This window comes from Mesoplodon mirus (genome assembly GCF_964341445.2).
Source record: "Mesoplodon mirus genome assembly, chromosome: 2".
NCBI classification, from domain to species: domain Eukaryota; kingdom Metazoa; phylum Chordata; class Mammalia; order Artiodactyla; family Ziphiidae; genus Mesoplodon; species Mesoplodon mirus.
In genome coordinates this window covers 21672176-21689143 of record NC_138977.1, presented here as the reverse complement: position 1 = coordinate 21689143, position 16968 = coordinate 21672176, and the positions used below count along the sequence as shown (strand labels likewise).

Genomic DNA, 16968 nt, shown 5'->3' with positions numbered 1-16968 from the left:
CTTGTTAGTAAATAAATCTACACATTTATCATCACCATCATTTCAGTCATTTTACTTTTATTAGATGTTTCTGAGTTTCTGTTCTTTTCCAAATCACATTTTGCTTGAAGGTAAGCTTAGGAAGTTCATTACAACCAATAGTCCAAGTATTGTCATGTAGAAACTTGACCTTTAATCTAACTTTTACCTTCCTTCCTCCAGCTATGCTTTTTAAAAAGTGTTTATTAAAAATGAGTCATGTTCAATGGAGAAAATGTTCATTGAATATATGTATTACATTGTATATTAGATTTCCAAAATAAAAATTAACAAAGATAATAATCCTTGTTCTCTAGCTAGCTTCTAGTAAAATAATCTTCAGTTTTTCAAGACAGTTTCCACACATACCTCATACTGTCGTTAAAACAGAGATGCTATTTATCTAATAGAAAAGTGAATAATATATGCAGAATTTCAAAATAGTTAGAAATTACATATAGAATATAGAGTAGTACAGTTGTGGAAACTGGACTTGGAAATCAAATCTGGGTTCTGGGTACCAAATTTGCCTTTCGTGGGCTGTGTAATCCTTACCAAATGACCTAATCTCTCAGAGCCAATATTAATAAAACATAGGTAATTCCTGTATCATAAGATTATATTTGGTATCAAATGAGGTATATTATGTGAAACTGTTTTTGTAACCTGTAAAGTACAATATTTATGATAAGGTAGTGTCTGCTAGGGCGTCCCTAACAAAATACTAAAGACAGTGTGGCTTAAACAACAGAAATTTATTTCTCACAGTTCTGGAGGCTGGAAGTCTAAAATCAAGGTGTTGGCAGGTTTGGTTTCTCTTGAGGCTACTCTGTTTGGTTTGCAGATGGGCACCTTGCTGTGTCCTCACATGGCTTTTTCTCTAGATACATCCATCTCTTCTTTTATGATAGAAGTTGGGTCCCTACCCTTGTGACCCTATTTAACTTTACTTATCTCTTTAGAGGCTCTATCTCCAAATAAACCCCAACATTGGGAGTTAGGGCTTCAACATGTTTGGGGTTGGAGGCAATTCACTTACTAACAGTTGGCAATGTTTAGCTCTCCTAAGGAGCTACACTTCCTCAGGAGCCTTTTTTTTTTTTTTACTGCAATACTTTATTGATGTATAATTTACTTGAAATAAAATGCACAAATCTTCAGCTTAGTGACTTTTTACATATATGTACACCCATCTGACTGTCTCTGACATAAACATTTCCATCATCCCAGAAAGTTCCCTTATGCTCCTTTTCAGTCATTACCACCACTACTATTCTGACACCTATGACTACAGAATAATTTTTTTCTGATTTTGAACTTTATGTAAATAGATCCATACAGTATATACTGTTTGTTTCTGGTTCATTTGGTGCATAATAAAGTTACTAAGATTCATCGTCTTCTTACATGTATCAGTAGTTTGGTTTTTATTTTTTTTTATTGGCTTGTGGTAGTTCATAGTATAAATATGCTACAATTTGTTTATCCGTTCTCCTGTTGATGGCAATTTAGATTATTTCCAGTGTGTGGCTATTATAGTAAAACTGCATCGATATTCTTACCCAAGTCTTTTTGTGGACATATGCTCTCATATCTCTTGAATATATTTTTAGGAGTAAAATTGCTGTGTAATAGGATAGGTATGTGTTCCGCTCCAGTTAGTCATTGGAACCTCATTCTCCATCCAGCCAGTATGTATTAAATAGTTGCTTTATATTAACAGTTACCAAAATTATATCCTCTATATGCAAGCAGAGGTCTTCCATATCAATGTGTATTATGTATTAACTAGCCGTTAAAATACATTCCTACTCTTAACTAAGTTATAGTATCACTTGGAGATTATGATCTGTTTTATGTGTTACTGAGAACTAAGAATATAGTAGAAATTCTCATAGAGTTGCATGGGGAATCATAAATAAATAAAACCAGAAATATTCTTTTTCCTTTCATTTTCCCAATATTTATTTGGGTTTTTTGTTTGTTTTTAAATTTAGTATATTGTCTTTTAAACTTTTCATTTTAGGGCCTGGGAAAAACTATTCAAGCGATTGCATTCCTAGCGTACCTCTATCAGGAGGGTAATAAAGGTCCTCATTTGATTGTTGTTCCAGCGTCAACTATAGGTTTGTAATACTGTGGACAACTTTACTTGACTCAGTAGTATTTTATACAAGGGGAAGAAAAATCGTGTGTGTGTGTGTGTGTGTGAGATTTCTTAGTTTATGAAGGTGAATATTCATTTCTTTGGTTTCCTTACACTTTTCACCCCTTTGCATATGTGTGTTTGATTATACTGGAAGTCTTTTTAAAGAAAATAACTCTAATATAAGTCAGTTATTCAGCTTATTATATAGATTATCTATAAATTATTATAGATCATGTACCATTTGAAAAGATCATTTGTTTTCATAATACTTTTAAGTTGTTTTAATGAGTAATTTAAGAGAAACACTTTTGAATTTATTAAGAAAGAATGTATGCAGTTCATCCCCACTCAAATTACTCTTTCATTCTTTCTCAGTTGATTGAATGTAGACTAGAGTAAGAGAATGCATGTATGAATGTACCAAAAAAAAAAATCCTCTTTAAATTGGAAATCAGTAATCACCTATAAATATAATGGTTGGCCCTCTGCTCTTCATTTTGATGCCACCTCAAAATCTCCAAGTCATTTTAATCATCAAGAGTAAAATTGTGAAGAGTCTGTGATTTTTAAAAATTATCTTCTATTATTTTATAAAAATAATTTCTGGGTAGAACTTCTCAGACTTTAGTGTTCATTTCAGTGCACACGTCTACCTGTTGTAGCAGGTGCAAGTAATATCTCTTTTGTTTCATAGATAACTGGCTAAGGGAAGTTAATTTATGGTGTCCCACTTTAAAGGTGCTCTGTTACTATGGTAAGAATATTTCATGCTTTTAACTTTGGAGACTTCTTTAAAATCTTAGCATACAGTAAAGTACAATAAATACAATCAGTGTGTGTGTGTCATTTTAAATTCTAGGTTCTCAAGAAGAACGTAAACAGATTAGATATAACATTCATAGTAGATACGAAGAATACAATGTAATTGTGACCACGTAAGTATTGAGAAAAAATTTTTTTGGAAAAATAATTTTGTGCATCCACCTAAATTTTTAAAAAATGTTTAAAAAATATTAGTAGTAAAATAAAGGATAGTTTATGCTAAGAACTATGCAACAAAAGCAATAGAATGAGTTATGTTGAAGATTCAGGCATTTTTCAGTTTGGTGTATAATACCATGGTAGCAGTCTTTTGTTAATTCTATAGGAGGTCATGATTAAAAGAATTCATCCAAAATTCATCTTTTCTTAATAAAATGGACTCCATTTTCATATATAGTCTTGCTAGTTGCTGTTAACTGTTATTTCTTGGTTTCACTCTACTAGTTTAATAAAATGGTGTTATGTTCTTAACAGAAATGTCTTAGCTTCATGTTCTTTTTTCTACTGCCTCGTAAAATATAACAGTTCATAAAGCGTGTAATAATTGCAGGTTACATATAAATTGTACCCAAATTGGCCTCTTCCTAGATGTGTAGAAGTTGTCTAATTACATTATAACATATGAATTGTCTTTTAACTGCATATTGCAGCTTTTGTAACTTGGTTACATGTACATCAGTAATTTTGGATATAAGTACATCAATATTTATTTGAGTATCAACTGTGTCTAGTGTTATCTTTTAGCTACTGGCTATTAGAAATATATACATAAAAATAATTTGTCAAAACATTAAATCTCACGAGTCCATGCTCTTAAAGGTATGATCTTAGAGATTGTTTTTTCTTTGGCAACAGGTATAATTGTGCAATCAGCAGTTCTGATGATCGTAGTCTGTTTCGTCGGCTGAAATTGAATTATGCAATTTTTGATGAGGGCCATATGCTGAAGAATATGGGCTCCATCCGCTACCAGCACCTTATGACAATTAATGTAAGAGAGTGTTCTGTGAATTTGTCCAATTATGATAAAATTTCAGATTATGTATTTTAATATATATAGTATTTTATATCAGGGACCAGCAGTCTTTTTCTGTAAAGGACCAGGTAAGTAAATATTTCATGCTTTGTGGGCCATTCAGCTTCTGTCACTTGTTCTTTGCTTTTTCTTTTTTTTTAAACAACGCTTTTAAAATGTAAAAACCATTCTTAGCTCATGATCTTCAATTTGCCAACCTTTGTTCTATAGGACAAACTTTATGAATATCAGATATAATCTGTCTTCTTCCATTGCCTCATCAAAAAGTAATGCGGGAACACAAGTTACCTACTTAATAAAATGAGACTTAGTTTTACACATTCTATCTTAAAGTACAATATATGATAATTTTTCTAAATTACTTATCTTTTATGACAATGTTACATTACTAATAATGGTTTTAATTTTTTTCTCCCTCACTGAGGGAAAAAACAAGAAAGATGTGGATCTTTAAAAAAATAAAAAATACTAATCTAAAATTTACCTTTGTTCACAGGCAAATAACCGTTTGCTGCTCACCGGGACACCTGTGCAGAATAACCTGTTAGAACTCATGTCGCTGTTGAATTTTGTTATGCCTCACATGTTCAGTAGTAGCACCAGTGAAATACGAAGAATGTTTTCTTCTAAGACAGTAAGCATAAATTCATATTTTTTCTCAACTATCTTACTTTGCGTTTTACCTGGACCATTTTTCTATTTTGTCTCTTTTTCTTGTTTTCATGTAGCATATGTGCTATGAAATAAGTTTAAGTAGTTGATATCCCTATGTTCGGATGAGTTGGGAAGTCAGCCAGAATACAGTAGGAAATAAATTGGTGGCTTCTATAATCATTGTCTAAAAGTTTTGGTTTTTAATATCCTAATTTTCTGAAGAATGACAATTTTAAATTAGTGGGTAGCTCAGATATATATGTGAGCTATCATCTTCTTTATTAAAATCAGGTAAATTAGCATTTTTTAATAGGTAAACTATAAAACTGGACAAAAGTAGAATATCCAGAAAATTCCTATACTGGGAAATATGTTTTGAATTAAAACTCCATAAATTAAAAAGTAACAATTTCTAAAAGTCACAAGAAAGAAATCCTATTTCAAAGAAAATCTGGTTATTTTTTTCCCTATTGCTTAGAAAAAGTAAGAGTGTAGTTTTCAAGAACTTCCATTTTCCAGTACAGCAATGGTAATATAGATTCTTGACACACCCAAATCACAGGTATTCTGCGAGAATTTTCTGTGATAATCTTCTACTGCAAACTGACTGCCTTTCTAACTTTCACTAATGTATTCCATCCCACTTGATGGCCTAGCAGATCATAGGATGTGGAGGATTTCTTAGAATAACATTCCTCTTCTCCAAAATTAACAGGTTTTGACTAGGAACCGTCCCATTTCTGTAGACCTGCACTAGCTTTCTTTTGGGACCATTTTCCACAAATAAATACAAGTTTTCTACTTTTCTATCTCTCTCTTCCCCTCCACCCAAACTATCTTAAACACACACATATTTTTTCAAGAGAGTTATCTATGTAATCAGTGATGACTTACCAGTTAATTACTTCTGAACACCATCCTAGTGCAGTTCAATTTCATTACCTCTGCAGAGTACACAATTACATGTCACAAAACCTCAAAATACATGTGGAGCTTTAAGAAATACATTACAGCCCAGAATTCAAGTCCATCTAGAATGAATTGAGTTTCTATGGGAAATAACTCAGATTGTAGTGAGGGAGATTTTCATGTTGTGTAATACTGTTATTGTGATCATTTAAATGAATAATTTAAAAGGTCATGTTCTTATTTTACTTAGAAACCAGCAGATGAGCAAACTATATATGAAAAGGAGAGAATAGCACATGCAAAACAAATTATAAAACCGTTTATTCTCAGAAGAGTAAAAGAAGAGGTAACTCTTATCTGCATATTTTTATTCTGATTGTTTTTTTAAAATCTGTTTTCTTCTTTATTTGAATGATCTGCTTCAACTGTTTTCCTTTCACAGGTTCTCAAGCAGCTACCCCCCAAGAAAGATCGAATTGAGTTGTGTGCAATGTCAGAGAAGCAGGAGCAACTCTATTTGGGTCTTTTCAACAGATTGAAAAAATCTATCAATAACATGGGTATAAACTGATTTTCACAATTTTATATGAAAAATAATTCTGTACTAGGGCTGCATTTTATTTAGTCCTATGATAGTGGGATTTGCTCATTTTTTAAAATTAGTTGGAATTTGAAGAAATAGTTTTAAAACCTTTTGTTTGCATTGAGATGTATTTCAACAAACAGCTATCAGCTTGTTGTTGTTTTTAATGTGTCACAGAAAAAAACACAGAAATGTGCAATGTCATGATGCAGTTGAGAAAAATGGCCAATCATCCTTTATTACATCGCCAATATTACACAGCTGAAAAACTCAAGGAAATGTCTCAGCTTATGCTAAAGGTAAGGATTTTGTATTATGCTAACACTAAGCTTTATTAACACTAGTAAACATGAGGTTCATTGATAGTCTAAAAATCAGACCATTGAACCTAGTAAGCATATTAATTAACCACGAATTTAAGAAAAACATTTTTAACACAGAGTTCAAAATAATTTAGGGGACATAAGAGCCAAGAAGGACTGACAGTCTACATCAAGAGTCAGCCAGCTATGGCCTTAGGACCAAATATGACAATAGCTATTTCTACAAATAAAGTTTTGTTCTAACACAGCCACACCCTTTTGTTTCTTTGTTTTCTGTGACTGCTTTCTCAGTACGAGGGCAGAGTGGAGTAGTTGCAAAACAGATTATTTTGCCTACAGAGCCTAAAATATTTACAGAAAAAGTTTGCCAACTCCTGGTCTGGACTTCCATAATGCACTTCTTTTATTTATTTTTCACCAAAAAGATTCATCAGATTATATGTCCTGGATTATGAGACATTTTTCTCCGTTTATTTTCTTCATTTTATTTCTTCTTTATTTTGTCTACAGTTTTAGCTGTTACTCTCTATTTTTGCCTCATTCTCCCTTAACCTACCCCTATTTCTCCTTGCAGATCATTGTGTTTAGAGCAACCATTTGCCTTTTTAAAATTTTTTATATTTATGGAAAATGTCAGACATGTAAAAGTAGAGAGAATTGTATAATGAAATCTTCTACGCATATGAAACCTTCACCCATTTTCTACAGTTATCATCTGGAATGACACTGCTCTCTCTTGTTTCACCTAGAATCCTCTCCAGGATCATTTTGGACCAAATTCTAGACATTTCATCTGTAAATTTATCAGTGTGTTGTCTCTAAAACAATAAGAACTTCTCCTCTTTATTGTACCTAAAAAAATGAATATTAATTTCCTTTGGTAAATCTGTTGCACTAAAATATTTTATGATTTAGATATTTTATCAGATGTAAACAATTTTATTAGGTTGTTCTAATCATATTATAAATTATCTTCATTTTGAAGTATATATTGTTTTGTTTTGTTTTGAGGAACCTACACATTGTGAGGCTAACCCTGACCTGATCTTTGAAGATATGGAAGTTATGACAGACTTTGAATTACATGTACTTTGTAAACAGTATCGACACATTAATAACTTCCAGTTAGACATGGACTTGATTTTAGATTCTGGAAAATTTCGAGTTTTAGGCTGCATCTTGTCTGAATTGAAACAGAAGGTACTAAAGAAGAATACTGTTCCTTATATGTTTCCCCAGTTAGTTCAACTTCTTTGAAACAGTTCTGGCATGATTTGACTTTCTTGTAGCTTTAGCCTTTGTTCTACATTCTTCTAGAAACTGGTGTTTGAGCATTTTTTGGATATATTTGGGCATATATTTTCCTGATTACTCTTCCACCTAACAGAAGTTAGTAGACTATATCTATATTGATTTTTTTTTAATAATTTTAATTGTCATTATTTCATAGGTGACAATCTATATAATTGCTTCAAAATTAATATCTTGAAGATATTGATACTATGTAAAATAAATTAATACTACAATTTATATGTGAAATAGATTTGTAAGATCACAATCTAAGTAGTACTTTTAGTAGCTGTTCCCATTAATTAGTCTTAAAAATCAATTTTAGGTCAAAGTTTAGAAGATAATTTACTTATATGTAATCTAAAATAAGAAACTTACCTTAGCTATGATTACTTTATTATTATTAAAGAAGCAGTTTTTCATTAGATACTTATAATTTTATTTTTTATGTGTCTAATTAATATATGTATTTCCACAGGGTGATAGAGTTGTATTATTTAGCCAATTTACCATGATGCTGGATATTTTAGAGGTTCTCTTAAAACATCATCAGCATAGGTACCTCAGACTAGATGGAAAGACTCAGATTTCTGAAAGGTTGGTATACTTTAGTTTCAGAAAATCTTCTCCACCTTACCCTCAAATAAGAGTAAATGTTAGAATTTTAAATGTCTAGGGCATTTGATGGAATTGTATTGCTTTGAGTCTTACGTTTGGTTACTTTAAATCATTCATTAACTTAAGATGAAGAAAATATAATTTTTGGTCTGAATCCTATACAAATATATTTTGAAACAACTACTAGAATTATATATATGTCAGTGTTTTCTCTTTAAAAATCATTTTAAGTCTAAAACACTTTATCTTTAAACCAAGGTTATCTTAAAATCTTGGGCTTTTCATATTTTAAGGGTAATTGAGTAAGTTTGAGTTTGGTTTTTTGTTTGTTTGTTTTCTTTTTTAATTCCCAAAGTTTAAAAAATTGTCTTAGTTGGAATGCTTTTTCTAGTGTGTTTAAACTGCATCGTATCTTTGGTTTATTTTTTTTTATCAGCCAGAGTAAATTTTTTTTTCCTGCATTAGAGTAAGGAAAGAAGTCTTGCTAAAAGAGAATACATCATTATAGTCTGATTTTGAGATTCTTAGTTCATCGGGTATATTGTCTATGAGTCACAGCTGGCAGACTTGGAGAAGGTTAAAGATTGAAAAGCCATGTGCAGAATTTAGAAAAGCCAGAAGTCATTAAACAAAGGACAAAACAGTCCTTTAGCAATTAATCAAATCTGAATAGTTAAAAGTTAGAGTTAGTAGGGAGATAAATGGTATAGAAAAGAAGTTGGTGAATTGGATAGGTCTTTTCAATAAAATAGCTACAGGAAAAATAACTAGAATACCAAGAGTATGTATTTACATCTTCACGTTTATTTTCCATGTGAAGTGATTGTTTTCAGTTTTAATTACATACCTTTTTGTGAGATTTAACCTAATATATTTGTCTTGTAGGATTCATCTAATTGACGAGTTTAATACCGATATGGATATCTTTGTGTTTCTGCTGTCAACAAAAGCTGGTGGCCTAGGAATAAACCTGACTTCAGCAAATGTTGTTATACTTCACGATATTGACTGTAATCCTTACAATGACAAACAAGCAGAAGATAGATGCCATAGAGTAGGCCAGACTAAGTAAGTGTTTGCAGTTGAAATTTATTTGTAATCAAATGCCAGTTTAATTTGTATAGAACATTAGAATATGATCTGTCAGATGTCCTGCCTTAGTTTTTATATTTTCAGCAAAGCATGGCTTCTGCTGTATTTTATACCAACCAGTGTTGAATATGAACTCCACCATGTAATCTATTCATATTCTAGTAATTAAAACAGGGAATTCCCTGGCAGTCCAGTGGTTAGGACTAGGTGCTTTCACTGCCAAGGGTGCAGGTTCAGCCCTGGTCAGGCAACTAGGATCCCACAAGCCATGTGGCATGGCCAAAACAATAAAAAATAAATAAAAGGAAACCACCTCCCACCCCCAGTCCAAGTAGTTATGCAGCAAATGAAAACTAAGTATTACCAGTGGTCCAGCCCCTTTGAAAAAGATTAGTAATTAGTAATTACTAATTAGTAACTTGCTTGTCACACCATGTAAGAGCCAGATAGACTGGATAATGTGCATACGATTACTACCTTGTTACCTCATAGGAAATAGATTATGTGAGCTGTAGATATTTTAGGTGAAGGTTAAATTAGACATTGGTCACAGGACATAAAGAGGTGAAAATACCTATAATTCAGCTCTATTCTCACATGTAAAGAGCAGACAATCAGTGTTTTCTTTGTGGAGTATTTTACTGTATTTCCAAAAGACATTGGTAAGTTCATTTATGAACCAAATATTTATCAGTACTTAAAGGCGGAACTAAAACCTCCCATGTAATCTTTATACTTTACTACACTTCCTTACTTTATGTACTAAATTATTTCTTGGAACCTGATAAGCAAAGCATGTTCTTTTTAAAAATAGAATACCCTACCTCAACCCAGAACTGTTTGTTGTAATACAGTTCTACCAGTAATTTTAAAGTACAGATATCTTTTTCTCATCTCTTGAATCAATAGGAGAGGATGTTTAAAAGTGACGTGCTCAGAAAATGTCAATCTCAAGTAGTTTGAATGAAAGAATTTAAATTTATGGATGTATTTGTTAAACAATTTTCAAATTATTCTTATTGCATTCTAAGGTGAGTTATGTCGTTTATATATATTAAGTAATTATATATTATGTAACCAATGGACGTATCTTGTATTTTCCTTAGAGAAGTACTAGTTATAAAATTAATAGGTCAAGGGACAATCGAAGAATCCATGCTAAAAATTAATCAACAGAAATTGAAACTAGAACAAGATATGACCACAGTAGATGAAGGTAAGTTATTTGTCAGCATAAACTTTATTTATATGAAAAGGCATCAACTTAGCAGTAGCAAGGGGATAATAAAGATGATTTGAGTCCTTAACTTGGCGTGCAGTTTAGGGATAACGTGGGAGAAGATAAGCATACTTATTTCAAAAGTACTACAATAACTAAGATCATTTTGCCAGACCTGATACAAACACTTTGATATTGAAAAATTCTGTCTCTGACCTCAAAATATCCCAAAAATAAATTAAAATTGGGTCTATCTACAGTTTTATGATTTACTTACTAAGTAATATTTATGAATCCAAAGATTTAAAGTACATGGCATAATATTAAGTTATTAAGAACTCTCACATTTATATTAATTTCATTTTGACTAGCCAAATACTCATTTCACTAGAGTGCAATAAAATGCATTTATTCAAAAATTGAATAATTTCAGATTAAAGAGCAGTTGGGTACTAGAAACAATTGTCAAATAAGAGAATCCTCTCCATTTCCTCCATCTTTTTCAAGAGAACAATTTTTAAAGTTTTAAAAGTTTAAATTTTGTATATATATATATATATATATATAAAATACATTCACATAGTTCAAAATACCTAAGATATTAAAGGGCAAACAAAAGCCTCCTTTTCACCCTATCACCCAGCTTCCCCAGAAACATGACACATTAGGGTTTGGTTTTTTTTAAGTGAATGACTAGTTGTTTCTGCGTCTTGCTTTTTTTGTTTGATGTTAAGTTTAGATTTCATGGGCTATTTTCAAATCTATGGACGAGCTTAGAGGCAAGCATGTCGATGAATTCCCTGAGAGTTATTCAGTAGTTTTTGTTCCTAATCGTGTTTTTTACTGAAAGGAGAAGAGTAGATAAAAGTAGTCTCTTAAGTTTAGACTGTAACTGGGGTCTCTGTGGTGACACAGAGAGAGAGCGAGAGAGAGACACCTGGATAAGTGTCTAGATACTGGGGTCTTGTTTAATTGAAAAAAAAAATTTTTTTTAAACAATGATTTTATCTTTGGACTGAAAATAAGTGTAGATGAAATGATTTCTGTTTGGTTGGATTTGGGAGTTTTGTCTTTATTTTCACTATTCAGATTGTTACATAAAAAAAATTTTTTTTTTGTATACTTTTATTCTCTTTTACATCTTTCATTGAATTTTTTGGTAAATGTTTTTATTTAGTGAACCTGAGGAGTAAGTACTATGTGCTGTATGAATAGGATATGATCCAAACTATATCTGCATATCTCTGTCAAATCAAAAACAGAAGCTGTAGACTGCTGTGCTGGCAATGTGAACACAAGCACAGAGGAAGTTGCCCTAACATATGTAGGAATTCGGGAATATTTTTAACAGGGAGTGACACTGAATCAAACTGGGCCTTGAAAGATTATTAAGAATTCACCAAAAGTAGAGAAAATTAGAGAGAAGAAATAACGTTTCATAAAATACGTTTATCAGAATTTTAACACCAGTTTCTGACCTGCAGGTGACGAAGGGAGTATGCCAGCAGATATAGCCACATTACTAAAAACATCAATGGGCCTGTGAAATAAGAATTGTTAATTCCTAACTGATGACGAAATACCAACTTGGTGCACTCAAGGACATTTACATTATGATGACCATGGGGTTTATGAACATTTATAACTTTTTATAATTTCCATATTACATTTCTCATAGTATGGACAACTTTTTTGCCACTAACTGAATTCTCCAGATGCTCACATGTGAAATTTCAAAAAAAAGCCACAGATACGTAGTCTTGAAGATGTTAAATAATCATTTTACAAAACAGTTTTCTGAATGGGGATTAGTTGGTGATTGTTTGTAACAAATACGCTAATGCTTTAGAAATGTCAGTATTTTTGTAATTATTTCTACCTCCAAATATATATATATATTGTCTTTCACTGGATAATATGTGTAGATTTTTACATGTGCCTTATTTGACAATGCTTACGTCTTGTTTCTGCTCGTCTCATTTGAAGTTCTTTTTTATTATGTTAAAGAATGCAGCTGTATAGATTATATAGCTTTCATTTTATTGCTATTTGAAACAGATGTTCACCACTGTCAACAAGAACTCAACCTGAATTTAAAGGTGGCATTCCATATACTAACACCCCCAGGTCCTCCCAAGTACTTCTGTTAAAACAGATTTGTTTGGCTAGGCACTAAGTTGTTTTCCAGTGAATAGTAACTAAAGAAGCCCTTATCTTGCTCCATGAATTAATTCCTTCTGTTCACTTCCCAACTGCACTACCTGTGCTTATTACTCTGCCTATTCTTGTGCATGTTTTCATTGATTTCCCTCTCCTGGCTTTTGCTTCTCTTGAAACTGTTGCCCAGTCATTTCTGCTCCAGTTCTCTTTACTCTAAATAGTAGTTTATTCCTGCCACATCTCCGCACATCAGCAAAATATTGGTGACATTTTTCTAGCCTGGCAGAACAGATTAACAGGCTGTTTCACCTCAAAGCAGACTGAATGTGACTTCATTTCAAGGCAGCATTAGGTACTGCATGGAAATAGGTCATTAACTTTAAATTCTTATCAAAATATAACTTAGCAGTTTGCAGAATTTCCAGTATGGGACCTCCTAAAGAGAGAGCCATTGTTCAATTCCAAATCAGTGTGGGTGACAAAGTGAAATTTAGAAGAGGTAAAGTTGTCTACTTGATATTTAACTCTTTATTAAGTCTTTCTTTAAATTTTTGCCTGTCAGTCTATATTGCTGTTTTATTATACATCAGTTTCTTTGTATAACTTGTGAGTTTCATGTGTTTTGTTTTATTATGTAAATATTATTATAAATAAACTTATTTATAAATCAAAGATCTGTTAATTATTGGAGATTATACTTTCAAGACCTCCTGAGTTCCTAAGTTTTTAAGGTAATATAATCCTCGACTTAGAAGGTTAATGAAGCTCTTACATTGATTCTTCAGATACTGTAGACTCTGAAAGCTGATGAGTCAGTAGACTTAGCCAATCTTGCAAGTGTATTGAATATACTCAACATTTTAGTGTAATGGGCTGAAGGGACCTGCAAATAGTATTAATACCTCCTTCTGCATCACAGTACCCAAATCGCTTAGTGAAATGTTGAGAATATTCTAAAAATCGCATAATGGATTTCTCATAACTTTCCTGTACTAATGTGTCTTCAACGATAGGCTGTTTCTTTGGTGGTTGTTGTTAAATCCATATTTTTATTTTAATGAATGTAGTTGGGTTCTCCCTGTAATGCCATATTATGTTTTTGGCATAATAAAAATATTTGTGATCATTAAGTTGTATTTTCACACCCTTAGTAGTTTCTAAACTTTCATCCCTTTACCCTTAAAAATGCATAATATGGAAGGACTTCCCCAGTGGTGCAGTGGTTAAGAAGCCACCTGCCAGGGCCTCCCTGGTGGCGCAGTGGTTGAGAGTCCGCCTGCTGATGCAGGGGATACGGGTTCGTGCCCCGGTCTGGGAGGATCCCATATGCCGCGGAGTGGCTGGGCCCGTGAGCCATGGCCGCTGGGCCTGCGCATCCGGAGCCTGTGCTCCGCAACGGGAGAGGCCACAACAGTGAGAGGCCCGCATACCACAAAAAAAAAAAAAAAAGAAGCCACCTGCCAATGCAAGGGACACCAGGGTTCGAGCCCTGGTCCAGAAAGATCACACATGCCGCGGAGCAACTAAGCCCGTGCGCCACAACTACTGAGCCTGCGTGCCACAACTACTGAAGCCCATGCACTCTAGGGCCCATGTGCTGCAACTACTGAAGCCCAGGTGCCTAGAGCCCGTGCTCCACAACAGGAGAAGCCATGGCAATGAGAAGCCCACGCACCACAATGAAGAGCAGCCCCAGCTCAGCACAACTAGAGAAAGCCCGTGCACAGCAACAAAGACCCAAAAAAACCCATAATATTGAGCACAAAAGAGATGATACTGTGTGCTTAATATCATCTCTTTCTCAGTAAACTGGTACTTATTACTTTGGGTGTATTCTCAGTCCCTTTACTGGACTGATGTCAGTAAGCATCATAATCCATTGTCAGTAAAGAGTCTATGAAGCCACAGTTGTAGTATCTTGGCCGACTGAAGCAACTTACGTTTTTGTTGATACAGGTCACACACAGATAAAAGACGTATGTGTTTTCATAACTGTATTTCTCACCCCATAGACTTGTAACTTTATACCAATAGATAATCTATGTTGAAACATTAATATTGCTCCTAGTTATTGGTGTTATTGTAGAGTGGTTAGATAGGAGTATCAGGAGACTTGGTTTCCATTTGTGTGACCTTAAGCAAGACACTTAAATGGTCCGTAAAATTAAGGAATTGATGGTTTTAACTTCCCAAAAGGTATGATTATTTTTCTGATTATAATATGCAGTTCCATTTCTGCTCTGATTAATTCATGTTCTCTCACACTTGCTTACTTGCTCAGTGAGGAGATGTTTAATTTAGATGTAGGATGGGGTAATGGAATGCGTTGTCCTTTCAGTGAAAAAAAGATGACCTAAAGGTTATGATGATGCTATGATTGAAATACTTCCTTATAAAACCTGCTGTGGTTGCATTTTCTATTGGAATTATGATAATTATGATATGTAAACAAGTGGGGCTGATTATCTTAGTTTTTCATAATTTAGATAAACATTGTATCTATCAGTTTTACTAAATTATGTTTTCATTAAAGTTTGTCAGAATGTAATTATGTGGAGGAAAATGAACGTGCCTAAGAGGGAAGAAAAGTTTCTACCTTCATTAGAGTATTATTTGAATTTCTTCTGTGAAAGGTAAGTTTTCTTCTTTAGACTTCCTTGATGACATGATTCAGCACTTTGCAAATGAGACTCGTTTATAACCTATTGTCATTTCTTAACAGCCACTAACAACGGTAAGAAAATGTAATCCAAAGAAGCAAGGTACTTGGGAAATACACTTTGTTTTTCTGTGTAATCCTTAATAATGTGTACAGTATTTAACTTCCTTTTCCTGAATTTCATAGATGATTGTTGGGAGGAAAGAAGCACCTTCAACAAGGTCACACTTAGATGGACTTTTCTTTCTTCCTCCCCACAGCCTCTCCCCACTTTTTGCTTCTCAACTACATTCTCCTTCCTCTGCCCTGCAGTTCACGGATAAGGCCATCTATTTTGTTAATGTGTTTCCTGATACAACATGACATACTAAGATTAGACTATTCAATATTAATAGTATTAAGAGGTAAATTGAACTAAAATGTGATGTTCCAATATAGTTATGGTTTAAAACAGGTTGGGATAATCTAAATATATAGTTATTTGGAAGATTTCTATATAAATGGCTTGTTTATACAGGCAGTTCTTGCACAGTAGTGTGGTACTGTAGAAATTATTCAAGTTGAAAGTGTGTAATCACTGGGGAAAATGATTCTTCCATGACCTTTAAAAATTTTGTCAGCACATTATAAATGTGTAAGTGAACAAAATAGTAAAACTAATATTCAGTACACTGTAAAATACTAGAAACACTGAGGAAGTCATTTTTGTAAAAAATTTATCAGAGTAGTTTGAACAGTACCTTCCTATAAAACTTGCAAGCACACATTTTTTTTTTTTTTGTCTCTTGGTAAATAGTCATAATCCTAAATTTGGATCAGCTTCCAACATTTTATTGCTCTTCCAATGTCATGAGATATCCCTGTTCTTTTTTCTTTTTAAATAGACTTTATTTTTTCGAGGGGTTTTAGGTTCATAGCAAATTCAGCAGGAAGTACAGAGAGGTCCCATGTACCCCTGCTCCCACACAGACACACCTTCCCCACTATTGGCATCCTGCACCAGAATGGGACATTCGTTACAGTCAGTGAAAATGCATTGACACGTCATAATCGCCCAAAGTCCATAGATTACAGTAGGCTCCACTCTTGGTGGTGTACATTCTATGGGTTTGACAAATGAATCCATTATAGTATCATACAGAATAGTTTTACTGCCCTAAAAATCCATTTAAGTTTCCTCCATATCTTTTCATGGCTTGATCATTCCTTTTTAGCACTGAATAATGTCTCTTGTTTGCATGTACCCCAATTTACGTATACACTAACCTACTAAAGGATATTTTGGTTGCTTCTAAGTTTTGGCAGTTGTTGATACAGCTGCCACAAACATTCATGTGCTGGTTTTCATGTGGACCTGTTTTCAACTCCTTTGGGCAAATACCAAAGAGTGTGATTACTGAATCATATGGTAAGAGCATTTTAGTTTTGTAAGAAAC

General features: G+C 33.1%; 1 protein-coding gene across 3 annotated transcripts in view; it reads left to right on the top strand.

The window, feature by feature from the left end:
* The window catches only part of SMARCAD1 (SNF2 related chromatin remodeling ATPase with DExD box 1), a 71503-nt gene extending 57958 nt beyond the window's left edge, over positions 1–13545 (top strand). For all 3 annotated transcript variants that reach the window (XM_082639820.1, XM_082639821.1, XM_082639819.1), the window contains exons 12-24: positions 2045–2144; positions 2862–2921; positions 3027–3102; positions 3845–3980; positions 4522–4659; positions 5839–5934; positions 6031–6148; positions 6349–6470; positions 7506–7694; positions 8263–8381; positions 9288–9470; positions 10601–10710; positions 12198–13545. In XM_082639820.1, the coding sequence (XP_082495946.1) occupies positions 2045–2144; positions 2862–2921; positions 3027–3102; positions 3845–3980; positions 4522–4659; positions 5839–5934; positions 6031–6148; positions 6349–6470; positions 7506–7694; positions 8263–8381; positions 9288–9470; positions 10601–10710; positions 12198–12259 (1509 nt within the window). In that variant the 3' untranslated portion in view covers positions 12260–13545. The remainder of the gene's footprint in view (positions 1–2044; positions 2145–2861; positions 2922–3026; positions 3103–3844; positions 3981–4521; positions 4660–5838; positions 5935–6030; positions 6149–6348; positions 6471–7505; positions 7695–8262; positions 8382–9287; positions 9471–10600; positions 10711–12197) is intronic.
* Positions 13546–16968: the final 3423 nt, after the last annotated feature.